General features: G+C 27.6%; 1 protein-coding gene across 6 annotated transcripts in view; it reads right to left on the bottom strand.

The window, feature by feature from the left end:
* Positions 1–1,451: 1,451 nt before the first annotated feature.
* LOC111621039 (LIM domain-binding protein 2-like) overlaps positions 1,452–26,224 on the bottom strand; it is a 95,539-nt gene continuing 70,766 nt past the window's right edge. For 5 of the 6 annotated variants that reach the window (XM_023363084.1, XM_023363086.1, XM_023363088.1 and 2 more), the window contains 3 exons: positions 16,283–16,333; positions 13,733–13,860; positions 1,452–2,566 (listed from right to left, as the gene is read on the bottom strand). In XM_023363084.1, the coding sequence (XP_023218852.1) occupies positions 2,243–2,566; positions 13,733–13,860; positions 16,283–16,333 (503 nt within the window). In that variant the 3' untranslated portion in view covers positions 1,452–2,242. The remainder of the gene's footprint in view (positions 2,567–13,732; positions 13,861–16,282; positions 16,334–26,224) is intronic. The other variant, XM_023363087.1, reaches the window with a different exon arrangement.

The following is a 26,224-nucleotide window of genomic DNA, read 5'->3' as shown; positions in this document are numbered from 1 at the left end:
CCAAAATACTGAATAATTTATTAATATGTTATTATATTTGTATCTTGGAGAATATGCAATATTTTGGGCATTTTATCACACTATATAATTTATGTAGCCTTTCTTCCAATGCTGAATATTTATTGTGGATAAAATAATTTTATGACTAAATCTTTTACTTTATTATTAATTGTTAAAGTTTCTTGTAATTGTTTTTATGTAAATAATTTTTGTAATTGTTGAATACTAATTGTTAAAATAAATTATATTAAATTTTTTAACCTTTATGCAAATGAATGATTTTAAAAATTGAATTTTATTAAAACCAGGCTAAACAAAAAATTGACTTATTGGCTTTGTTGTTGTACTAGAATTACAATTTATTACTTATTATCAAATTCTCTATATACTTAATTTTTAGCTTTAAAATAAGCCAATTTTAATTTAAAAAAGAAAGCCAGAAATTAAAATGAATGTAGTTAAATGAGAAATGACAGGATGAAAGACCTAGAGTCAACATCCAACAGAAGAAAATATTTATCCAAAGATACTTTCACAAATTTTTAAAAATTTTTATCAATATTTGGAAGCATCAATTTTTAATATTTGTAAATTAACATGCTAAAACAAAGTCATTTTTAATCTGTAATTAAAGTTAAAAATGATTTTGGTTAGTGCAATCGAATTATTTGTCAAAGTGATACTAAAATCATTCAATTCTTGGCTTACATTAGGTGCCAACTTATTTGAAAGTCTACTGATAAAGTATTTAAATTATCTAATTTCAAAACTAATACAGAGGAAATTATATCATTAAATTCACATGTGCTTGAAAATAGATATATAGAGAAATATATGAAACGATTGAAGGATTCTTTTATTTCAACATCTGCATTAATACAGGACAAACTTCCTTTGAACCGTTTACAAACATCTATAATTTTTTATCGCATCCGTCAAACTATACAAGAAAGGACAACTAGACAATCATTCCCCTTTTTGTAATATCACCGATTTTTGTTTTAATAAAATTAGATTTCAATACTTTTGTTGTGTTAAGCTTAGTGAGAGGAATGTTTTTTTTTTCTTTTTTGCTTTATGTATTGGATTGTTTATTCAAATATAAAGTAAAATATTTCTATATAAACAAACCATTCTTAATTCTATTATAATTACAATACAAAATACATAAAAATACAACAGTTTTAACTTGAATAATTTGTAAATCAGTCAATTAAAAATAAAGTAACTAATGTTGAATTTATGACAAATTTTATATTTAAAAAATAGTAGTCAATTATTTAAAAACTTAAAATTAACAGTACATTCTTAATAATTAGAACTTTTTTGAATAAAATTCTACATAAAGCAGTTTTTAACAGTTAAATTTATCTAATTCTAGATAAATTCGTTTTTTTTAAAAGGAAAAAAGATTTTAAATGATATTGGCTGCATTTATTTTACATTGTGGCTTGTTCTTATTTTTTATATTCCCTGACTTTCTTGTAACCACATATACCCCTTTTTCACTTTGTAACAAACATACAAAAAAAAAGAATTAAAGATAATAAATTTAAAGTAATAAAACATCTAAAAATCACAGAGGAACTTTTTTGCAAACTTTGGTTTCTTAAAAAGAATTATTTTTATAATCTCAGAAAACTTTAATACTGTTTATTGATCACAAATAGAAATAACAGATAAGGTTGAGATTATTTTCTAATTTTAACTCTCTGAAAACTATTCTCCATTCAAAAGTCTTGCAACTGAGTACAAAATTCATGTCTCTCTGTATTTAATAACAACAAACTGTTATTGAGAATAAGTTTGTTGTTTTTAAATAAATATTAAATGAGACATGCACTTCTAAAGACTCATTTAAACAATTAATAAATTTGTCTTTGATTGGTTCTCAAAGAGTTAAAATAACTTTGGTAGAAACAATTCAAATAAAATGCTCTTTAAAGGTAAAAAAATAAAATAAAAACAATAATATAATAAACAAAATCAGAAGATTTTTTTTGTAAGAATGTCCCTGGAATGTGGTCTGTATCAAAATCCATCGAACATATGATGAAAATGTTAAATGCAATGATGTGATCACAATCCCCAATAAAATAATCTGAATGGGAAGGATGAGAAAATAAAACACACACGTTCTGTATATATACTATATATATACATAAATTTGAGAATATATGCAGTATATATACGCAAATATATATATATACATATTACGATTCTTTATAGAATATTCTTTTATTTATTGGCTTATAGATGGAGAAGACTTTTTATCTTCCTGTGTTGTTGGCGGTGGAACGGATCCTGGACCTCCGGAACTGGAGGTACTGTGTTCGGCAGTCTGAGGCCCACTGGTTGGTGGTCCCGACCAAGACGAGGACTGTGGTGCCGAAGCAGTACTCGTTACAGATGACATTGGCGGATTTGTAAATTCTTCTTCGTCTAATCCATTGGCTGCTGCTGCTGAAGCATCATATTGAGTGTTTTCTAAACGTGTAATTAGTCTTTCATCTTCATCGCCAAATTCTCCTCCCATTAGAGATGGTTCCCCAACAACCATAACATCCTGAAAGATTAGATTAATAACAAAAAATTAATTATTTGAATGAGAGATTATTCAGAATAAGTTTATTACAGTAAAAATATACAAATGAATATCAGGCTTAGAACATTTCATTAAAAAATAACTAAGATAATATCTTTCTTTTCTATGTACAGTGTATCCCAAAAAAATGTACACACACTAGATGTATTTATAATTATTCAAAGTTTTATAATCCAAATTAGAGAAGACAAATGCAGAATCTTTGTTATTGCAAGTGTTCAAACTGTTGATTATTTTGGGGTCCAGGCACTACTGATAACACAACCAATGGAATTACAAACATTATGAATAATTTCATTTGGTATTCAGATGCATTCACTTTCAATTCGTTGCCATAAACTTTTTTATGAGGAAATATTAAGGATAAAGTTCATTGGTGTAAGATCTGGTGAATGCAGAAATCATTTAATAAGACTTTTTGCCCAATCCATCTGTTTGGCAGATTTTTGCCAAGATAGGCCCTCACTTCACAATAGTATGGAAAGATGCTCCATCTTTATGAAAATAAGACTTCCTCTCATTATTAAATTTCTTTTGAATGAGTAGCATGATAGATTCCTGTAGCAAGTTCAAATAAATAGCACCAGTGACATTTATTTGTCAAAGAATAACAACCTAATAAAGACAATGCTGATAATCCATATCACACTAACACCTGGTAAGTTCACATTCCATCATAACAAGTGGATTCTTAATTGCCCAATAGCTGCAGTTGTGGCATTTAATTGAGCCATTTAACATAAATGTGGCCTCACCATTCCAAACAATTTTGTTTGGAAACTGTTCTATGCACATTTTGCTAGGTATACCATCCATAAAATTCAACTTTCCAGTCAGGCAAATGGTGGAGTAAAACTTTTCTAAACAAAATTAGAAATTTCAATTCAAGCATCAATTGCATTTTTTTCACCTGTCAAACTGATTTTCTTGGAAATTCACAGTAAGTTTCTTGTAGCTCATTTTCTCTTGTGGAGGTCATAGACATTTGCCATTTTCCAGAACATGTCTTGAATGGTTCCATCTGCTTCAAATTCATCTCTAAGTTGAGCAATAGTGAGTTGCATTGATGGATCACCCTGAAATTCTTCTAAATTATCCTTGAAGCTCACTTACATTCTTGCATTTCCAGTAGCACTTATGGAAAAATTTTCCTTTCTCAAAGTTTAGTCTTATTTTAGTCAATATTTCAAATCAGTTACACTTGAAAAGAATAAAATTTAGTGAGTTACTGGCTGTAAGTGTACAATTTTTTTTTGGGACACCCTGTATTTATAAGTCCCTGTTGGAACTTATAAATCTTTAAAATCAAATTTAAAAATCACTCCATGAATGGAGTAAACTTTTAGGTTATTTATTCTCTATCCAGAGCACTTCAAAAAAATAGATATATGGTAATGGTGATTCATATTGGAAATCACTTTTTTGGAACTGCACCTGGAAGTTATGAAAAATGCTTTTAAAATGAATCATCTTTGCATAAGTTATTAAATTACATATTACAAACATATGAAATACAAATGATAATGGCATAAACAAGAACACAAATAACTAGCATTATAGAGAATTTCATCTTTGTTTTATTGGAGAATATGATATCATAAATAACACACAAATGATGCCACTAATACTTTCAAGCCTTTTAGATCATCTTCAAATAAAATGTTTCTAATTCAAATTTGAAAACTTTTGATTTAACAATTAACATAAGCAAAAATCATATACATCACCTGCTAGACTGTTCCATCCTATTTATATTTTTAAATAATTTATCATCATTATTATTAAATTCAATAATAATTCCTATCTTTCCCTAACTTTATAATCTTCTCTTTAAATCTTTCCTTTTTCTATGATCCATTTCTATGCTGGTGTTAAAATAGACATGTCTCTTATTAATTACAAATGACTGCCTTTCTCAGCAAATATACTCACAACCTTTTAAGTTGAAAAATAGTATTCAATAATAATTGTTTTTGGTCTTATTAAAAGACTACTTTTCTTCTACAGATCTTCACATGTTATATCTTTGATTTTCCTTATTTATTCTAAAGTTCCTGCCTGTTTCTATTTGACTTCTACTTCTTTTCTCAACTCAAGGCTTGCTCTAAGTGTTGTAATTATGCTGCCTTTCTTACAATCTTCTTCATGTTCAGTCAACCTAACCCTTAGAGTTCTCTTCATATCTCACACATCTCCTCTTCATACTTTCTTGTTCCTCTAAGAATACTACATTATATGTCTCTAGTTACTTGTATTTCCTCTTTTCTATCTTGTTTTTTAGATCATCTAACTATTTCATATTCCTTTTTTATAAACTTGTATGGTTTATAAAAAGAATGGAAATAATGACATAAATATTTCACAGTCTGCTATCAAATTCCCTTTCCAAATTCTTCTACCTAATGAATCAATATTTTATTGGGCTATGATTTTAAAAACTTGTAGACCTATTAATTACCACTGTCACCAGTTTGTCTTTCTTTAATCTCAAGAATGGAGTTAGATAGACGAAAGACAAGACCAGCTATGGAAATCTTAGGGACACAAGGTCCCAATTAACTATATACGAACTTACAAAGCAAACTAGAAGTCATGTTATTTCAATTCAAAAATTTTCCTCTGAAAGGTGTTAGATAGATGATCGGCATAACTCTATTGTTAATGGAAAAGTACGATGTATAGTGGCAAGCCACTATTAATTTGAAATGGAGAGCATATATTTTAAATTAAATATTGCAGCCCAGCATTTTGACAATGTCACAATAAATAATTACTTGTTTCTATTTATATCTCTCTCTCTAAGGCAAACTTAAATGTTCTTTTACTTCCATGCTCCTTTATAACTTTTGTAAAACTGTTCCTATCTTTTGATGGTTGGAGAACAAACTAGTGTCATCACTGCTCTATGTTGTCGTTACTTTCAAATGAAATACCTGTATATACACAGTTGTTCAAAAATAATGCATGGAGGATATTTCCATGTGTAGCACATATGTGCTGTAAGGAGCACTGTTAAGAGAAACATGTAATTTGTGGAGAAACAAACTAAAAAAATAATTTGTCATACAAAAAAAAAGCCAGCAATAAAAATAGGAATGAAATACAATGACCCAGAAATAATGAAAAGTGAAGATTTTGCTGCAATCATGGAACATTTGTTATGGAAATTTCCAGAAGAAAGAACAAATAAGAACAGGTATGCAAAAAATAAAAACAAATAATAAAATTAATAATTATAATAGACAAATAAACAATGTTAAAACATTTTTAAGTAATAATAATGTAGAAATACTTCAAGGTGACAAAACGAAACAGATAATAATGAAGAAAGAAGAAAAAATAAGTGAAAAAAGTGATTATAAGTTCCGTAAAAGAAGTGATTATAATTTCCATCATTGATTAGTCCTTTAAACAACTTAATAAAGATCCAGTGAATCAACTAATAAAATTTTTGGTGAAAAGAATTGAAAAACTTAAAAAAACAACTCATAACAGAAGAAGACATCAAATATATAAAAAGAGAAGACAATAGAACACCAAAGTTTAACATAAGGGTAAAAACACACAAAAATCCTGTTAAATATGGACCTTTAATAGATGTTAAAAATTAAATATTTTTCCAAATTGTAATATATATAAAAGACAGATGCTTCTAATAAATTTAATTTAAATATAGTATTAAAAATGTAGACGAATTGTTTAAAAAAATTACAAAATATTACAGTTAATAAACATATGAATTTAATATCACTTGATATTGTAAACATGTATCCTAGTATTACAATAGAACTTATAGAAAAATCTTTGATGTTGTCGAAACCGTGTTGTATTTGCTTATTTTGTACAGGCACAATGAAGTGACGTTTTTCTCAACACTGGGCTAGTTGAATCTTTTATTTTATTTAGTTAGAATAAAAGATTCAACTAGCCCAGTCTTGAGAAAAACGTCACTTCATTGTGCCTGTACAAAATAAGAAAAATCTTTAATAAGAATAAAAACACCTATTTGGATAATTAAATTGTGTTTAATTATAATTAAAAATAATTACTTTCAGTTTGACAATAAATTCTGTACCCAAATGAATGGAATACCTATGGGTAATTGCATAGGTCCAGAACTGGCGGAAATATCAATGATACAAATAGATGAACAAATTAGAAATATAGAAGGCATAGAATTTTATAGCAGGTATGTGGATGACTGTATTATAATTTTTGATAAAAGAAAAACAAATGAAAACATAATTATTAAAAAAGCTAACGAGATAAAAGAAAATATTAAATTTGAAATAGAAAAAGAAAAAAATAATAGCATTAATTATCTAAATTTATTCTATTTTCTCATTGTTATATCAATTTATAAAAAATGTTAAACCTATACAAATTCCAAAAACAATTCATATTAATTGGAATAACAGATTTATAGTTAAATGTAATATATTTAAAATGTATATGGAAAAAAAAGACAGAACAAGTGAAACTGAAACCCAGAAAAAAAGAAGAAATAATCAAAACGTTCATTTTAAATGATTACCCAAAAAATTTGTTGAATAAATGGATTGAAAAACTAAATAATGATAAACAATCAAAATTAATAAATAATGAAAAAAGTTTTGTCAAAATAAAGTATATCCCAAAGTTGTTTGAAAGGATTAAAAAGTATTAAATTAATTTTACTATTCAATTCTGGAAAAAGTAAATACAACTAAAAAACACACATGTTATAGAAACACACAGAAAAACATGATATAACAGAAGAAAAAGTAGTAGTATATTCCTTTAACTGCAATTGTAACCCAGAAAAAACATATATTGGTGAAACAAAAAGGAAATTAAAAATAAGATTAAACGAACATCTTCGAGCGATCAGGGAAAATTATGCAAATTCAATTGGATGTGAAATAGTATTAAATACGGTAAAAATAAGAAAAAAGGGGAAAAAAATTATAAACAACAATTATATGAACATATTAATATAATCAAACAAAATAATAGAATGAATAATAATACCGGAAGAGAAATATACCAATCATGGAGAAGATTCATAGAGGGAGGTGAGTGTATGACGTATCAAGAGAAGGATCGAAACAGGCTGAGACGTAGTGTAAGTCAAGGTGAACAATCAGAAATATAAGTGTTGTAATAGAACTTAAATGTAAAACAACATAGTAAATTAATGTTTTTAATACAGGAATATGTTAAAAAAGTTACTGTTAATGTTTAAGTTTATTTGCTGAATGGAAATTGGAATGAAAAGAATTAGTCCTGAAATTGTAAGAAATTTATATTAATGTTGGTTAATTTTTAAAAAGATTTTACAAAATTTTTTAAATTTCATGATAAAGTTTTATTTTTTTTTAAATTTTATGTCGACTGTGTCATATAAATACCTGCTGATGAGGGACGAACAAGTCCGAAATGCAATATTAAAATGTGCGTGTCCAGGTAAATTAAATAAAACAATAATTTTATAATCTGTGAAACTGAGTTGCATTATCCTTAAAGCCAGTTTAATAAATCCTGTTAATATAAAATACGTACTAGTGGATGAAATAAGATTATAAAGCCAGCAATAAGTTACTTAACTTTCCTGGCAACATTTAAACTGCATGTGTGGTGCCATCTTTTATGGTGTTTTATTATTAAAAACTTTTTATATTTTTAATTATCATAAAATGGCAAAAAGTTTAATTTCCAGGGTAGAAATGGGTTTTATAAAAAAATTATAAATGCTAATAATGAATAAAATTGTCATTAAGTCCAATCTACTGGAGATACACAAACTCCTCTGTCTCCCCATCTGTCGATCTTTAATCACCAAAATTTAATAGCACAGATCCCCCTTATACATAAACCTCCCAGCAAAATTTCAGAAATTTTCAACAAAAAGTACAGGAGTAATTAAGCTTCAAACAGGGTAAACAAAATCATGCCCCAAATACACACAAACTAACATTCATACATACAGAAAAACCCCCAATTTTTTCCCCCCATTTCTTGAGGTTTCAAGGTCCTGAGTCCAAAAATGTAAAAATCTTGAGGGATCATTTTTTTTGACTGATTGCCTTACTTTCCTTTTGTTATATATAATAGAGCCATGAAAGTAATAAAATGATGAAATACTGTCATTTTCACAGCACATTCATTAAGTAATTAACTGTATGATATACCTTGATGACTACACGATATGATAATTTACACTGCAAATTACATGTTTCCCCAGACAGTGTCCCTTATGGTAAATACATATGTGCTGTGTGTGGAAGCATCCTCTGATGCATTAATTTTGAAGAACCTGTTTCCTATATACAGTGGGTGATCGGTTAACGAACATAATCCGTTCCAAGACTTTGTTCGTTAACCAATTATCGATTTACCATAGGTTTTTACAGGAATTTGATTAATTCGTTCTGGAGACCCCAAATAATAAAAAATATATACTTTCTTACTACATTCATTTATATGTAATAATAAAAATACATATATAAGCAGTCTTGCATTGTTATTAGTTATGTTTTTTCATTTCTGGTGGTTAAAGAATCTGTCTAATGTCGATTGCTTTTCTCTCTTCTTCAGGATTTTCATGAGTAATTAATAGCATTGTAATTATAGAGATCCCCAAGCCTATTAACCTCAACCTGGTTTGTATGCCATTCTAAGACCGTTGATCTGACATCCCCACTTCTTCAAAAGATCTTTAATTAATAGCAAATATCAGTGTTAATCCTCTTTTTCATAATAAAACATATCTCGCCGAGTTTCTTGGTGTTCTTCATTCAAGAGTTCTTGGCATTCTTCTGTTGTCAGATCCGTTTCAGGTTCCATTATGAGCTGTTTGATGTTCTTTATCTCTCAGAAGTGATTCTGTTAGCATACTCCTTTAGCTGTTTGAGTCTTCTTGATTATACTGTATCTTTCTTAGATAAGATTGAACTGTGTCCTACTGTAGATTTGTTCAAATCATACTGCCCAGCAACATCAGCCATCTTCTGCCCACTCTCTACCTTTGCTATTTTACCTTTCAAAAATAAAACTCGACGCAAAACTTAACAAGTGCCTGCCTGACAGTCTCGTGAATACTATAAAAGAATTGTTTCTGTCAGAAAAATAAAAGGTTGGAATTACAAGGGAGAGTTTCAAAGTTCAGAGGAATACTATCTGATCAGTATATTCCAGGTTGAGCGTCAATGTCGACATCTCCAGCGCTCCGAAAAGTTTTGAATTGTTGCCTAAAGACAAGAGAAAATCAATCGGTATTCATTATTTTATGTCGCTTCTTGTGTTTGTTCTGTGAGGTGTTCATTATCCGAACATGTGTTCGTTGTCCGATCATAAAAATCTTTCGTGAAAGTGTTCGTTATACGATTTGTTCGTTAACCGATCACCCACTGTACTTACATTTTATATTCTTCAATAGCATTCAACCCATATGTCTAAAAAATGATTTTCTCTCAATATCTGTTTTACTTTTAGCTTTTTAAGTCTAAGTCATCTTGAGAAATAATTTTTTTGTCATAAGATATTTTGAATATGTGTATGAAGGTGACATAAATGTTTTTATTTCAAGCAATCTTTATAAAATACTAATGATTTAAAATTAAGGCATCGGCCCTACCTGAGGACATATTTAATTATAATGGTCTTTCATCATTTATGTCCTGGGAAAGTGAGAAACCAAACAAAAAAATATAATCTCTAAAATTTTTCTTACACTTTCAAGTAGAAATAAATAATATTTAACAGTTTTTTCCAAAAATAACACATGCAATTTACCAAAAACTTCCAGAGTCTGAATGATACAAAATTGTATCAATTGGCAATGAAAATTTAAAACTTACTTTTCAATTTTCCCACTACTAATTCTACCAGTTATCAGGAATCAGATAGGTATCCTTTCTCTCTTTATATGTATTTATGCTAAACTAAAAAAACAAACTGCATACTATTAAGTACAGTAAGCCCAACAATCTCATAAAATTAATTTGTATAAATTCATTTTATAATAAAATTAAACTTTATAAATGTAAGAGAAGTTGAGTTTGAAATAGTTATTTATGCATAAATCCCTGAAAATGAGCCAAAATGACTTGAAAGTATAAGGGACATAGTTTTTGTGTTATTTATGCTATTAAATTCTCAAATATGACAGAAGACAAATTTCAAATATTAGAAATTAATCATAATTTTAAATTAGAGAAAAATAAAAAAGCAAGATTGAGATAGTATGGTCAAAAGATGGAAGAGGAAGGAGCATAGAACCAAAAAAGAAAATTTATAACAAATAAATAATAGATAAAATATCAATGAAGAAAAACATATTACAATAGTGACACAAAAGATTTACAGGTGTTGTGATGTAAGAGAGATAGTAACAACTCAAGGCATTTAACCTCTATAAAGTTTAATTATTGTTAGTCATTAATTATGTAATTGGAAACTTTTCCTTATTTAAAGTAGATTGTTGGATACATTAAAGAGGACTACTGATTCTGATAACATATAATACAGTTTAATATATATTCAATACTTTTCTGTATATGAATTAAAGTTTTATCATAAAAACATCAATTAAAGTAAATATAAAGAGAAAAATTACAAATAAAGTGTACAATTGCTAATCAAAACTGATTGTTAAATGCAAGTGTTTAGATTAGCAGGGTATAAAAGCTGATTCAAAAAGAACTTTACAACTTTAGAATTTTGCATGTTTTTAATGAGAATACTTACAGAATAAATTGAGACATTAATTTATAGCAAAACCCACTAAGTTTTACCATCAACAGTCATTTTAGTTTGATGTGAGCATTATTTTGATATGTCAGACACCCCTCTTAATTCAATTTCTTGTCAAAAATGAAGAAGGATATCTTCTTCAGTTGTTATTTTGATAACTGAAACAATGACTTTTGAGCTCAGCAAGATTGCAAGAAAGAATGGAATAAATACTCGATTTTTTTTCTTTTGTTGTTTCATTAAAAATCTAGAGGACTCAAATCTGAGAATGATATGCCCATGCTTGACCAATCAATAAATATTTCCCAAGTTAGAGGAAATCCTAGATATCTGTATAATAGTAGGGTGGTGAGTCCTCTTGCTGGAAGTGCATACATCCTTCTGGCCATCATTTAACTGTGGAATGAGAAAATTTTCCAGCCTATTCAGATATACAATATCATTGATGGTTCACTTCATGGAAAAAATAAGAAGCTGAACACTTTATCTTTGCTAAGAGCACAAAACAGATTCACTTTTTGGGACTACAGCATTATATGAGAGAGATTTCATGTGTTTTGCTTTAAATTAATGCCTCAACCAATCCTGTAAGTCTTCTGATTACAACTTATGAATATATTGTATTTACTCAAATAATCCATATACCCCATTTTTTAACATAATGATTAAAAAAAGAGAAAAAAACCTTAAATATGTAATAAATTAAATTAGTAAACTAATTTTGCTAATTTATGCTTCACTTATGCTGTTTTGTATCATTCAATATTATGGCACTCATTTTGCAAGTTTATGTATTGTATTAAAAATATTGAAGGGGAAAAATAAATTATTTGTATATCTTATAGAGATATTTATTAAATGAAAGTTTCTGCAATTTGTAGTAAGTTATTTCATTTTAAAATAAATTAAGACTTCTTTATGTTGTTTAATTTGAACTAAAGGTAAAAAATTGCTAATAGACCAATAACTTAAACCAGGGATCTCCAAAGTGGTCAGTAATGCATTTTTGTAGTGGTTGTAAACAGTTCATTAAAAATTATTAGTCCAATGGGTTAATGTATATGAAATTTCAGGATGATGTAACTTTGCACTCTGAAGTAGATCTTTCCCATGAAAATGGTATGTGGATAAATAAATTTGATGAGCTAGTATTAATCATCATTATTAACTGTATTAGCAAGAAAGAGGGGGTTAATAAAAGGTTGAAGAATTCTTTAAGTGGTCAACAGTCAAAAATATTTAACTGAGAGATAGTTTAAGCCAGTTTATACTTATATCAAGAGATATGGATATAGAGATTTACTGTCCATCCCAGTTGTATTCATATAATCAATATTTAACTTACTTTATTCATTCTCATTTTCATGAAATTAGTGACAAAAACATTTAATAATATTACTCATAACCATAGATTATAAATGATCATCATATTAAAGCAGTATCGTCCAGTTGATAAATGAAATTTATCATTAGCAAAGTGAGTAAAATGCATAGTAACTAGAAGCACTCTTTACAGATTTCATCAGCAAAACAATCAATGTAAATGATAGCATACTTAATATTTTATAATTTCTTAAAAAATATTTTTCTTTCTGTTTCTCACTCATCATTATTAATAATTAAAATTTGTTTCAAATAAACTGTACACTCAAACTTTTCATCATGACTTTTTTGGAAAAAGTGTACAGATTAATTGAGTAGAGTATTAAAAATTTTTATATTGTACTTGAAATGAATACTATATATTAATTTTACAAATTCAAATAATGTTTTTAAAAGACAAATTTATTTCTGGCTGGAACATTTTGCAGAAAAATTGATTTGAATTAAGTGGAATTCAGATCAGTGAGCTATTACCATAACTAATACTTGAAAAATTTCTCTTACTATTATAAGAGAGATTTTCAAATTTAATTCTGCATGTTCACAAAATGTCAATGAATGAAAATGTGATCTCTATTAATTATTATTATTTTTTATTTTGGCAGGCCTTCAATATGATAAGCACCAGTGAGTAAGTATTGTATGTCTTTCTTGAAGTCCAAATTCAACAATAAATGATAATTCACTTTGGGATATTAAGAAAAGAGTTTCCCAATTCTGCCTTATAACAGTTGAAAATATCATAACATCTACTTTGAATGACTTGCAACTATCATTAAGAAAGAGTGTCCAAAATGATATAAGAAAAAATAAATAAATAAAAATTATACAGAAAGTGGAGGAAAACCTACTGATAAATTCAAACCGGCATGCATAGGGACTTTATTATTGACAAACTTCACAGAGTAGCCACAAAACAATAAATATTTTATTAGATAACTTTATTTTTCTATTATAATCAAAACTTTACAAAATTTACTATGTTAAGGAATATTGATAATTATTTCTAACCTGAGATGCTAAAGAAAAACTAGGGCCAGGAGAAATATTTTTCTTCTTTCCTCCACCTGTAGCCGTATTACCTGTACTGTTTGTGGTTGTCTTTCTCTTGCGTCGTTTGCTTGGAGGACGTTGGGTTTCTGTAATAAGTTCATAAATGTATATATTAATAAAAACAATGTAAATGATATCATACATAATATTTTATAATTTTTTTTAAATATTTTTCTTTCTGTTTCTCACTTATCATTAATAAAATGATTTTAAATTTGTTTTGTTTAACATTCAAAATCTAGTTTCCAGTGTATTCATTCAATAAGCTGTTATAATAGATATTTGAAACAATTTTTTCAGGAAAGCTTCTTAGATTTTTTAAATAAATGGATTTCTTCTATCTATAATTTTTAAATAAATGAAATAATAATAATCATTTTCAATGGGAATAGTATCTTCATTTAATATTAGGGATTAGCTTCATAAACTCCCACTAAATTTTAATTTTTAATATAAAGCTAAATATATTTTTAAAACAAAATTCAAACATAGAATATCTTAAATGCATTTTTAAATTAAAGCATATAAAATATATATATTTCTCTGCTGGTTTTCATTTTTGTTTCTTCCTAAAATATATCAAATTACTCAAACACAGCTAAGTGCTCTCTTCATATCAAGACTTTTATGTCTTTGATAAATTTAATTGCTTTCTTAGAGACAATCTATAAAATATTACAAGTATAAGATGCTTTCCAAAAAGAACAAAATTGTGAGCAAAAACTAATATTTTGTTACTCACAATTTTTCATTTTATTCATAAATCTACAATAAAAGTAATATAAAAATAAGATTTAAAATAAATACAGAAATGTCAGACATTCAAAAGAAATAGCTTTTATAGGTGGAATTAAAAAAAAATTAAAAATTGAATTAAGAATAATCTGAAAGACAATATTACAGTTGATAATTAAACATACATGCTTTAGTGTTAATATTTTTCATCCTCAGAATAAATAAATAAAAAGTGCATTTTATTATTTAAAAAAAACATTCAATATTTCAATACTCCTTATATTTTAATTTTAGAATTCAGAAATAAGAGATAATTTTAGAAAAATGTTTATTTCCAGTTTAATCTGTGCAACATGCAATAGAAATTACATCAATTTTTTGTATTTTATGAATATCCAATTTTCATTCTGTATACTAGTATTAAAAATTCAAATATTTCATAACAACAAACACAAGCTTTTTCTTTTAAATTTAATTTATCATCATTTTCACAGTATTATTTCTTCAAGATGAAGAAACAAATTTTACTTTCACTGTAACAATAATCAAGAATTAACAACATTTTTATCATTACCTTTATGCTAAAATTGCAATTATTAATATGATTTGATACAAAAGATAGGAAGCATCACCATTTATTGATGATTTCCATAATTAATTCTTAGAATTCTTAATTCAGTAACATTTAGAATATTAATCTGGTTCAGAATATGACTCAACATATTTGCATATGGAGTTATGGATTTAATGTTTACATGATATAAAAAGCTCTCTTCTAGAAGTACAAATGGTTTCCATAACCATACAGATCATATTTCATTTAAATTGCAAATGGTTTATGTCCACAAACTCTATGATTGCACTGTAGTTCTAAATCATTTAACTTTGTGAGCTAAATGATGTGTCATGATAGATCTGTCCAATTTACAAAAATTTTATGATGTTTACATTTCCAAGACTATGTTCTAGATGTTACTAAATTATTAAAAACCTAGAATAAATAAAATTAACTGTGATTATTCTAAAATATTATATATTAAAATTATCAATAAATGATGACTCTTCCTATCTATATGTTAAAAATTAATGATTTACACTAATTTGTGTTAGTATTTAAAAATATCTACATGATGTCTGATAATTTAGAATTTGACTTTAAAACTTGTGTTTGTTGAATCTAATCAAATTGAAGTTATATTTTAATTGAAAGAATAATTTTAAAAATCAAAGTGAGATAAAATTTAATTATCATTTATTCATGAGTGAAAAAAAAAAATTATTTTTGAATGAAAAATGGATTAAAAAAAAATATTAATAAAATATTTATAATCATTATTGATTTTAATGATAAAATAGTTAAATAAAATATTGAAATCAGTTTATAGAGAGCAAATTTTTGTTTACATATAGTTTTTCTTTTTTCTTTATTTCAAATAAATTATTATATTTAGAACTAAGTTAGACAAAGAATGAAGGCATATGTTTAATTATTGATGAATATATAGAATATAAATATTTCCATGCTAATAGAGATAAAATATTAATTTTTAACATTATTAAAATTGCAATTCAGTTATTAGTGTGCTGAAGATAAGTTTGATAAACACAAATATTAAGATTAGAATTAGTAAATTGTCAAGATTAGGTGTGAATATTATATTTGAAACAAAACAGTATATTTCATGGTGCAAAAAATATATCATATATCTAAACTTTCTTAAATTATCAATAGATTTAGAAACTAAACCCATCAGCCAACACTTATTCACATACCTATGTCCTGACTTGGTTTAAGGTCATTTGCTGGACCGCGATGAATGGGACCTGACAGGATTAACCAATTTTTAATTACTTTTTCTGTGAAAATTTTAAGTCTTGTGCTTTTTGTACATGCATATTTAAAATTTAAATGGAAAAATTCTAAGAATTATAAATTTAAAAATCAGTTTTGAATTGATTAAGATGTGATAAATGGGAAAATTTTTTTTAAATTCTAAGTTTGATTTAAAAAATGCATAAACTAAAAAATTATAAATTATGGTTTTTATGTTCCATAATTTAAATTAGATGACAAATAAAATTTTATAAATAAAAGAAATGAAGTTTTAGTTTCCATTTCCCAATATAAAACTTTCTTTTTTAATTTGAAATGCAAATAATTCTTACAGAAGTTATATAATGTTTCATAATTACTTAAAATTAAAATAGCTTCAAATAAAAGAAATAACAATTAGTATTTTTATATACAAATAAATAAAAATTAATATATATTAACATATTATTACACGAATTCTTATGTAACTCAAAATATAATTAACATAATTTTCTACATGTGATAATTTAAAAATTTAACAATAATAAAGGGCAGAAAGTAACAATTGGATCAAATATCCAATGTTATGTGTGGAATAAGTTGAATAATTGTTTCATTATTTAAAAATATTAAACTGAAATTATATATGCATATTTATGATTGGGACATTTGACAGTAGTAAACTAAACAATTAATAGTTGCTACAATTACTAGGTTACAAACAATTCTGATTGGATATGATGGCAAGTTTACATAAAGAAATTTGTAACTGTAGACAATTCCACAGATTGATTAATAAATGAATTATTGTCTAGCTGAAATGTGTAGAAAGATGCAGCTTAAATTAATACATAATTATTGTAGCAATAATAACTATAATAGTTACATGTTTGTGCTATGCACAATGATTGCAAGTTCAATTCCCATTATATACATCTTATTGTATTATTATATACATAATAATAATTTAATTAAAATTCCAATCAAAATTATTCACTTAAAACCTGGTAATCAGGCAGTTATTAATTTCTGCTATACTGTATATCTGATATTTCACTCAAACTTTATCTGGCTAATCAGTAATTATTTAAAGTTACTTACTTATTCATGGTTTATTTTTTCAATCAGTTATTAAATAAAAAATGTTAACATTTTAGACACACATTATTCATTATTTAATTGTTGTGCATATTATTACAAGAAATTTAAAGACAAGAAACATTACTTACAGTAAAATGTAGCTTTAAAAAAAAATCTCGCATCTTCTGGATAGTGAAGAATCCCAATAATTTATGATAACAGTTTTTAAACTTAGTTTTATATAAATAATACTGTTTGTTTTCAGATATAATAAATTTAATAGTTAAATAAGAATTTTAATTAATATTTATCAAAAGAGTGATATCATATCAAAATTATTAACGTATAACTTTAATAATTTAAATTGCTTAAAAATAACTGAGAAAATTCTTATTACATATGTATTTAATATTAGATGCACCATTTTAAATTTCTGGATAACCAGATAAATTTAGGCTAGATTCTAACCCATCACATGATAAATCTTTAAAATATTTAATCAGATAAATTTATTAGGTTCAATGGTAAATGATGTCTGAAATTTATAAAATTCAAAATTAATTTTTTAAAACTGGTTCAAAATTTAATTGCAGTAATAACAAATTATCTTTCCAGGCATGGCTTTCTCAATTTCTAGAAAAGCAAAAGTCAGTCTAAAGAATCTGCATATCTTTTTGAACTAAATGTATGTATTTATAATCTGCTGAATATATATTTATCATTTCAATCATTGCTTTTTCTTTGTGTAAATGACTACTATACAAGGTATTCTATGTAAAATCAGCCCCACTCACTGGAAGCAATACAAATGAATTTAGGCAAAGGACACTTGTTAAAAAACTTTCTGTATATTTAAATAATGTTAAAATAAACTCACAGAAGAAGCTGAAAGTGGTGACTTGTTATCTCTGCAGGTTTGTATATCTGTAATCATGTTCAGGGTGACCTTATATAAAATACTAATGATAATGGCTTAGATACTGCTGAGAATGCTTTCCTTTGGTTTGCATATGGTTCTGAAACTGATCTTATACACATTCCCTTTTAAATAGCCCATATAAAATTTATCTCACTAATATTTCATCATCTCAGTTGAGACAACTTTAAATGAGACACACTGTACATGGAAATGGCATTCATAGTCCAATAAAAAATAGTTATATTATAAAGCAAAATTAATTTAAAAGTATTTGAATTCAAACACTATTCAAACAATTCCTTTTTATAAAATTTATTTAAATATATAAAATGCTAAGGATACTATAAAAACTATAATAAATGATTCATAAATACTAGTTTATTTTTATCAAACATGGACTATTATTAGTAGATTTTGGAAGAAAATCTTACATAAACCAAACTTTGTCTTCCCAAATTGTTACAAAACATTGAATATCTTTTCATATTATCTTTTAATAACTGGTATTCTAAATTTAAATATCAACAAAACAAAAACATTCAATCTATATCACTTATCATCAATGATTAATCTTTAATGTATATTTCCAGGCATTCCATAATGATAATAATATTTTTTTATTTTTTTTTATCATCATTTCTCTTTACCAGGATCAGTCTCCCTTGTCCCACTATCCGCATCACAAGGGGACCTTTATCTTTATTGCACCGACTTTCATGCTTAAACATTACAATGTATACAATAAAAATGATAACGATAATAATAATACTACAATGTATATTCAATTCATCTTTCATCAAAGTAGCATAATACGTTGTTTTTTTTACTGGCTGTTGTAACTTTTGCCAAATGAAAATGAACAATTTTCATATATTTTAAGAAATAAAGTTCTTAATAAGTATGTAAAGATAATTAGTTCAAACACTATCTTCACACACAAATGATATGAATTGATTGATTGAAATATTGTGAAATTACATAACTTGTATTTAAATGATTATCATCAGATAAATTCCATTTTTCTTTTTAATAAATTCAATATGAATTCCAATAAACATTATTGCAAACCATATGTAAATTCTTATAATCAAATCAGTTTTATAGAATTAATAAATCAAATTCTTTCTAAATATGCAGACAAAAATATGCTAAAATAATTACAAAAAAAATTTATGAATAAGTCAACCAGTACAATTTTTACAGTTTTATATTTCAAAAAAATGTTCTTAATTTTTTAAATTAATATTTATAATAATAAAAAATAACAATAATTTTTTTAATTTAAAAAGTTTATCAGTTTATACAAACATTGCATAACATGAAGTTTTGTAAGTTATTCATATATCTTATTTACTTGCTGTATAAAGAAATTAATTGAATTTAACAGGAAAAAACTGCAACAACTAAAAATTATAGTTCTAATTAATTTAACAATTATTGTACACTCATTACCTTAAAATTTAGTGCACCAAGGAGAAGCTGTTGAAATCAAATACAACTGTACATGTGCAAGTGTAATGGTGATATAAGTAAGTGATTACAAAATAAAAACAAAAAGATCATTTATTGTAGGAAAAACTACAAAGGAGGTTCTAGTATCCTGTCAGGCCACCTCTAGTGTGAATATACATGATGTGATACAAGCAGGCCTGAGCCTACAGGTGCCTACAGTTACTGCAAGAATCTCTATAGTTTAGCCAAACTCCTAGGCTGTCTAACTTGGCATTCCAGGTGATCCCAGACATCTTCAATTGGTAACAAATCAGGGGACTGAGCAGGCCAAGAAAGTTTGGAAATGTGGCAGAGGCAGTCCTCTTACAGTCTTGTTGTATGTGGTCAAGCATTATCCCGTTGGAAAATGGTGAGAGGCAACACATGTGGCTGCAGGATATCACTAACATACCGCTGGGCTCTCATGATCCTTGGATCACTACTAGAGGTGACTTGATGTCGTATGTGATGGCACCGCAGACCACCACACTGGCTAGGGGTGGTGTGCCACTCCAAAGCGTGGGCAGGATTGAGTCATTCACCATGGAGCCTCCAGAACAAACATGGCTGTTGTCAGTGCCCAAACTAAATCTGGATTTTTCACTGCAGATAATCTGGTTCCATTCCATTGCTGTCCAATCCTGTTGGGAGCAACACCATTCCAAACAGAGCCAGTAATGGCATGGTGTCAATAGTTGTACATGTAATGGCCACTGTGATACCAAATGTTCCTCATCCAGGCACCTCAAAATGGTACAGACATATACATGAACCTGTAATGATAGCACCACCTTTGTCCAGATGGCAGACAACAATACAATCTAGTGGTCTTCCAAGGACATACTTAACCTTATCACTGTACATGTACACTCTCATTCATTTGACCCAACACCCCACAGTCGTCAGAATGACCTAGATGGCAAGCTATTTGGCGAGATAACCATCCATCCTCTCTCAACCCAATAATCCTCCCCCCTCTCAAACTCAGTTATTTGTATGGTCTTTGATTGTAACATAAAACATCTCTAGTGATACAGGTAAACTACAGAAAGGATGCCTTTGCGTGCTTTTTTATAGGTCAAGGGGGATGAACTTTAATGCACTGTGCTGGCATTATACAATGAGCCATCATGCTATAACTAATCAATTCCATATCTGCATGCCAAGTTTTGCAGCAATACGACAACTCCTCCTTGGTGTGCTAATTTTTATAGTAGTAAGTGTATTTCTAGCAATTTGTAAAATGTACAATTTATTAAAAATTTAAATTTCAATATCAGAATTAACTTTTTGAAAATCAACTATTGATTTTATTATTATTTACAGCCATTTTTGGAAAAGATAATAATTACAAAATTTGTAATAAATTTCCTATAAGCAAAGTCAGGATGATAACTAAGAAAATGAGAAAAAGAATCACTGCCATTAAAACTCAAGATCCTCTAACAACTTAAAATTATTCATAAATTCAACTTACGTTTCTTAGTTACAGTGGGTGATCGGTTAATGACCAGTTCGGATAGCAAACAAATTGGATAACAAACACTTTACTGAAAAAAACATAAAAAGAATCAACGTAAAATAACGAAAACCGATTGATTTTCCCATATCTTCGGGTAACAATTTGAAACCTTTCAGAGCGCAGGAGACGTCAACATTGAGGTCGACCCAATACTGATCGAATAGTATAATATTCCTCCAAATTTTGAAACTCTCCCTTGTAATTCCAGCTTTTTGTTTACCTTTCTGACAAATAATTTTTTAAAGTATCTGCGAGACTGTCAAACATGCACTTGTTAAGTTTTGCGTCGGGGTTTACTTATGAAAGGTGGAAGTTTAACTGTCTCATCAGATATTCGTTAACATTTTAATACCAAATTTCGAATGTCATCTGGGCCTTGCATTTAAATAATTTTTTGTGGGCTAGTTGATTTCTGTTCTCTGAATTTTTGTAAGTGCTTTTCTGAACTTTTTATTTAAAAAAGAAACTGATAATATTATGGAGCCTAAAAAGAGGAGTGTCAAGAATTGTGCCACCATAGAAACCAAGCAAGAGATAATAGCCAAGGTAGAAAGTGGGTACAAGATGTCTAATATTGCTAGGCAGAATGGCTTGAACAGGTCTATAGTAGGCACAATCTTAGCTATGAAAGATATATCAAGTCTCAAGCTGCTAATGGAGTCATGAAAATCACATCTGAGAAATAAAGAGCATTTTAGAGCTCATAATGGAACCTGAAACTGATCTGACGACAGAAGAACTCCAAGAACTCTCAAATGAAGAATACCAAGAAACTCAGAGAGATGTGTTTTCTTTTGAAAAAGAGGAAGACGAAAGTGGGAGAATGTCAAAACAACGATCATCCAAGTGGCATCCCAACCAGAATAAGGTTAATGGAGTTGGGGATCTCTACAATTACAATACTATTAATTACTTCTGAAAAATCCTGATGAAAAGAGAAAAACAATCGACATTGGACAGATTCTTTAACCCCCACAAGCGGAAAAAACATGACTAATAAAAATGCAAGACTACATATATATGTATTTTTACTATTACATATAAATAAATGTAGTAAAAAAGTATATATTTTTTTACTTTTTGGCATCTCAAGAACGAATTAATCAAATTCCCATAAAAACCTATGGTAAATTGATAATCGATTAACAAACAACTCAGATAACAAACAAAGTCTTGGAACAAATTATATTCGTTAACCGATCACCCACTGTATATATAATATACAGTAAAACCCGTGTAAATTGGAATTGTATAGTACTGAATTATTTTTTCCATTTTGAACAGGTTTTATTATTCTTTTTTTATCCTTAAACTACACCAGATAAATATCACAAACTTATCTTTTGAGTAAAATCATTTTTACATACGTAAAATATTTTTATTACTACGCTTAATCCCTTTTTATTCCAACTAAAGATAGCAATATTCAAATTCAAAAATTGAAAATTATGTGATTGCAAAAAGTTCTTGTTCCAGAGAACTTATTAGGTATTCAAATACTTCTTGGATGTGATCCTTACATTAATAAATAGGCCAATTCAAATACCAAATGTCTCTCTCTGCTATCAGAGATTGAGTCATTCTGTGATCCGATTTTGAGGAATTTTAATATTCTAATTCAGTGATGCCCAAATTACACCCTCCAGGTCAAATCTGGTCCACAAACATATTTGATACAGTACTTATAAATGATAGAAAGAGGTCTACTTTTTGTATGTATAGAATGCATGAAATATTTGTGGTCTGCCTACTTATGATTTAAGTGCAATTTGGCTTGCCAATTGAAAAGTTTCAGCACCACTTTTCTGATTACCAACCAACCAACCAACAGCCAAAATAATTGGGCAGAAATTATACTACCAATATTTTTAGAATTACATGATAGGAACAATTAGAGGTAGACGTTAGGCACCATCTCTTAACTAAAGTAGAAACTATAATTTAATTTAAAATTTAGATTAATCTGAAAGAAAAGAATTGGGCCAGAGCAGAAATTGAACCCACAACCTCCCATTATTGTGTGGTTGCGGTTAAGAGATGGTGTCTAATGTCTAGCTCTAGTTGTCTTATCATGTAATTTCTAAAAATAATATTTGTAGAATAATTTCTGCCTGATTATTTTGGCTATTGGTTGGTTGATTATTAATATATCGGGTTATTGGAATGTTGATATATTTCCTGATTACTTCAATCTCTGAAATTATTAAGTTAAGTTGATTAGTTAGTTACCAACTCATACAAGACAAGTTAGTAGCACTATATTATCTTTTTCTCATTAATTACACTCATTGTTTGTTCTTGAGTACTCAATTCTTGGAAAGTAATTCCAATTCTTAAAAGTATTCAAACTAATTCTAACAAAAACTAATATTAAAAAAGATCCCGCCGTGTCTGTATGTTCCCTTGTCACATGATCTTAATTTCTCAAACAAGGTTCAAAACATTCTCAGAATAGTTTGCATTGTATGCAATTACATAGGGATGAAATTTACAATGGCATCTTAATTTTCTACTTTATCCAGTTGAGTTACATTCTTTGTACCTAGAAAAACCTCTTCTGTTTCTGCATGGACAGATATTTGATTTATATTAAAACAGAAAAAATATCACTCTATTCCAAAGAAGTTTTTCTGTTTAGGCAGAGTTTCTGTTTTCTTAAGATTCTACTGTATTTATTTTTTATAAAACAGCTTTAGATCTTTATTAATTTTTTTAATACCTAATTTAAAAAAACTAAGTTTTTCTTATTTTATTATGTATTTTTATTTACTTTTTTCAACCATGTTTTTAATTTCTTTTAGTTGTAAGTTTTAAAATGTTTATTATTTATTTCTTACTTGTTTTAAAAAATTAAATTTGTTTATTGTATAATTTTTAGTTTTTGCTGTTTGCATCTTTTCAATAACTTATTATTATTTAACATTTAGAAATGTTTAAATTATTCTTTAAGTGTTTTCTTTCTAATTAACATTTATATAGGGCAATCTTTTAAATAAGAACATACAGAAGTTAGAAATAAAATAAAACTTTTTTCTATAGAAATATAATAAACTAAGAAAAAAAATATCATGTAATTTCACAAATGCATTTCAGTTATGTAGTAAACAACATATTATCTTGAAAAAGGAATTAAATACTAATATAGAATTTTAATGCAGATATTAAATATCAAAAAATTAATATTGAAACAATTGAAAAGTATTCAAAACAAAGATTCAATCATTAGCATTTTATATAAAATAAAAACATATTAAAAATACAAAAAATGTTTCTTTGCTTTTTTTTAGCAAGGAATATCTTAAAATTACTAGGAATGAATAATTCCTTCAAAATTTCAGATTTGGCACATGCTTTTCAAATTCAATTTTTATTTTATATAAACTGACTAAAAACTGACACTAATAAATGAATGAAATTTATCAAATAATCATGATTGATGAAGATGATGTTTCAGCTTTCATAAAAATATTAAGTGTTGATAATACATAAGTAGCATATATATTAAATCTGTTATATATATTATATGAGGGTAAGGTCTTTTCTTTTCCATTGCATTTGTTTTAATTTGGATTTGAAAAAGTAGCTGGGCCATAAAGTACACCCTTTATCTCTCCCACAGTATTATTCAACAAGTACTGTCATCTTCCATGCAAGTGATATAAGTTGGTTTAAACTGGCAGCTCTTATCTTACTGTCCGCTATACAAGAATAGAAAGCTGTGATGTCAGTTTTTGTCCTTTCACTCAAAACAATATCACAAATCCATGCCAAATTGTTGAAAGTGTATTTTTAAGATCGCAGAAAATATTTTGATTTATAATTGGAAACTTTTGCCACAACCATCCTACACTCTTACCTAATGCCTACCATCTACTTGTTCCAAGGGAAAAAGAAATTTCTCAGTGGAAAGAGGTTTCAAACAGATAAAAAAATAAAATCTTGAATGCAACTCTCAATAAAGCAAACTTTTAGGAAACTAGTATTTTCAACTTCATGAAGTGCTGGTATAGATGCTTAAATGTTTATGGTTTAGTGTAGAAAAATAGGTCTATACAGTCGACCCCCTATAACGTGCGTTCCTATAATGAAAATTCCTATAACGTAGCGAAAAAATTGTAGCAACATACATATAAAAGAGCTCCTAGAACGTCGTCGCCAACTCGTGTCGCGACAAGATTGATAGAATCTGGACCAATAGTGGATGAGCAGCCGAACTACTTTCCTCCGCCCTACGCCACGCTACGGAGCGTCTAAATTGAGTTTGCTATTGTCTGTACAGTATTATATATAAATTAGGTACTGTACATATAATTATATATTAACTTAATTTATTGTAACTTTATTATAATTATATATATGCTTTCTGCCACCTGGCGCCACGCTATGGAGATTTTAGGCTAGTAAGTTGAGTTTATTATCGTCTGTACAGTATGTAAATTAGGTACCGTAAGTCTAATACAGTACTAATTTTATACATTTCTTGTGAAAGAAACATTTCTTATTCAACGGCCATAAAAATTATTTATATTAATGATGTCTCCAAAGGTCAAGTTATTTTTCTTCAAAAAATTCGTTATCAGAAATTGCGGCCGCGGTTTCGTGTGCTGTTCCACAACGAAAACAAGCTTTGAGCAACGGCATAGTCAAACGGTGCACTCTGTAAGTAATCCTATAATTTTTTGTTTATAGCATAGTTTATACAGATTATTCCCAAACGTGTTTTGGAAATGTTGAGTGGAATTAGTCTAGAATCGGTTAATTTTATAGAAGAAAACCTTTCAAACAGCTTTAGTCCGTAAACTTCACACCTATCGGGCTGCAATTGGCTCATGTATTTAATCATTCCTACAACGATTAACGTGGAACGTACCTAAGCGTTATAGGGGGGTC

This window comes from Centruroides sculpturatus, unplaced genomic scaffold (assembly GCF_000671375.1).
Source record: "Centruroides sculpturatus isolate CEXI.00-Female unplaced genomic scaffold, Cexi_2.0 scaffold324, whole genome shotgun sequence".
Lineage (NCBI taxonomy): Eukaryota > Metazoa > Arthropoda > Arachnida > Scorpiones > Buthidae > Centruroides > Centruroides sculpturatus.
This window is presented reverse-complemented; position numbering and strand designations above follow the sequence as displayed.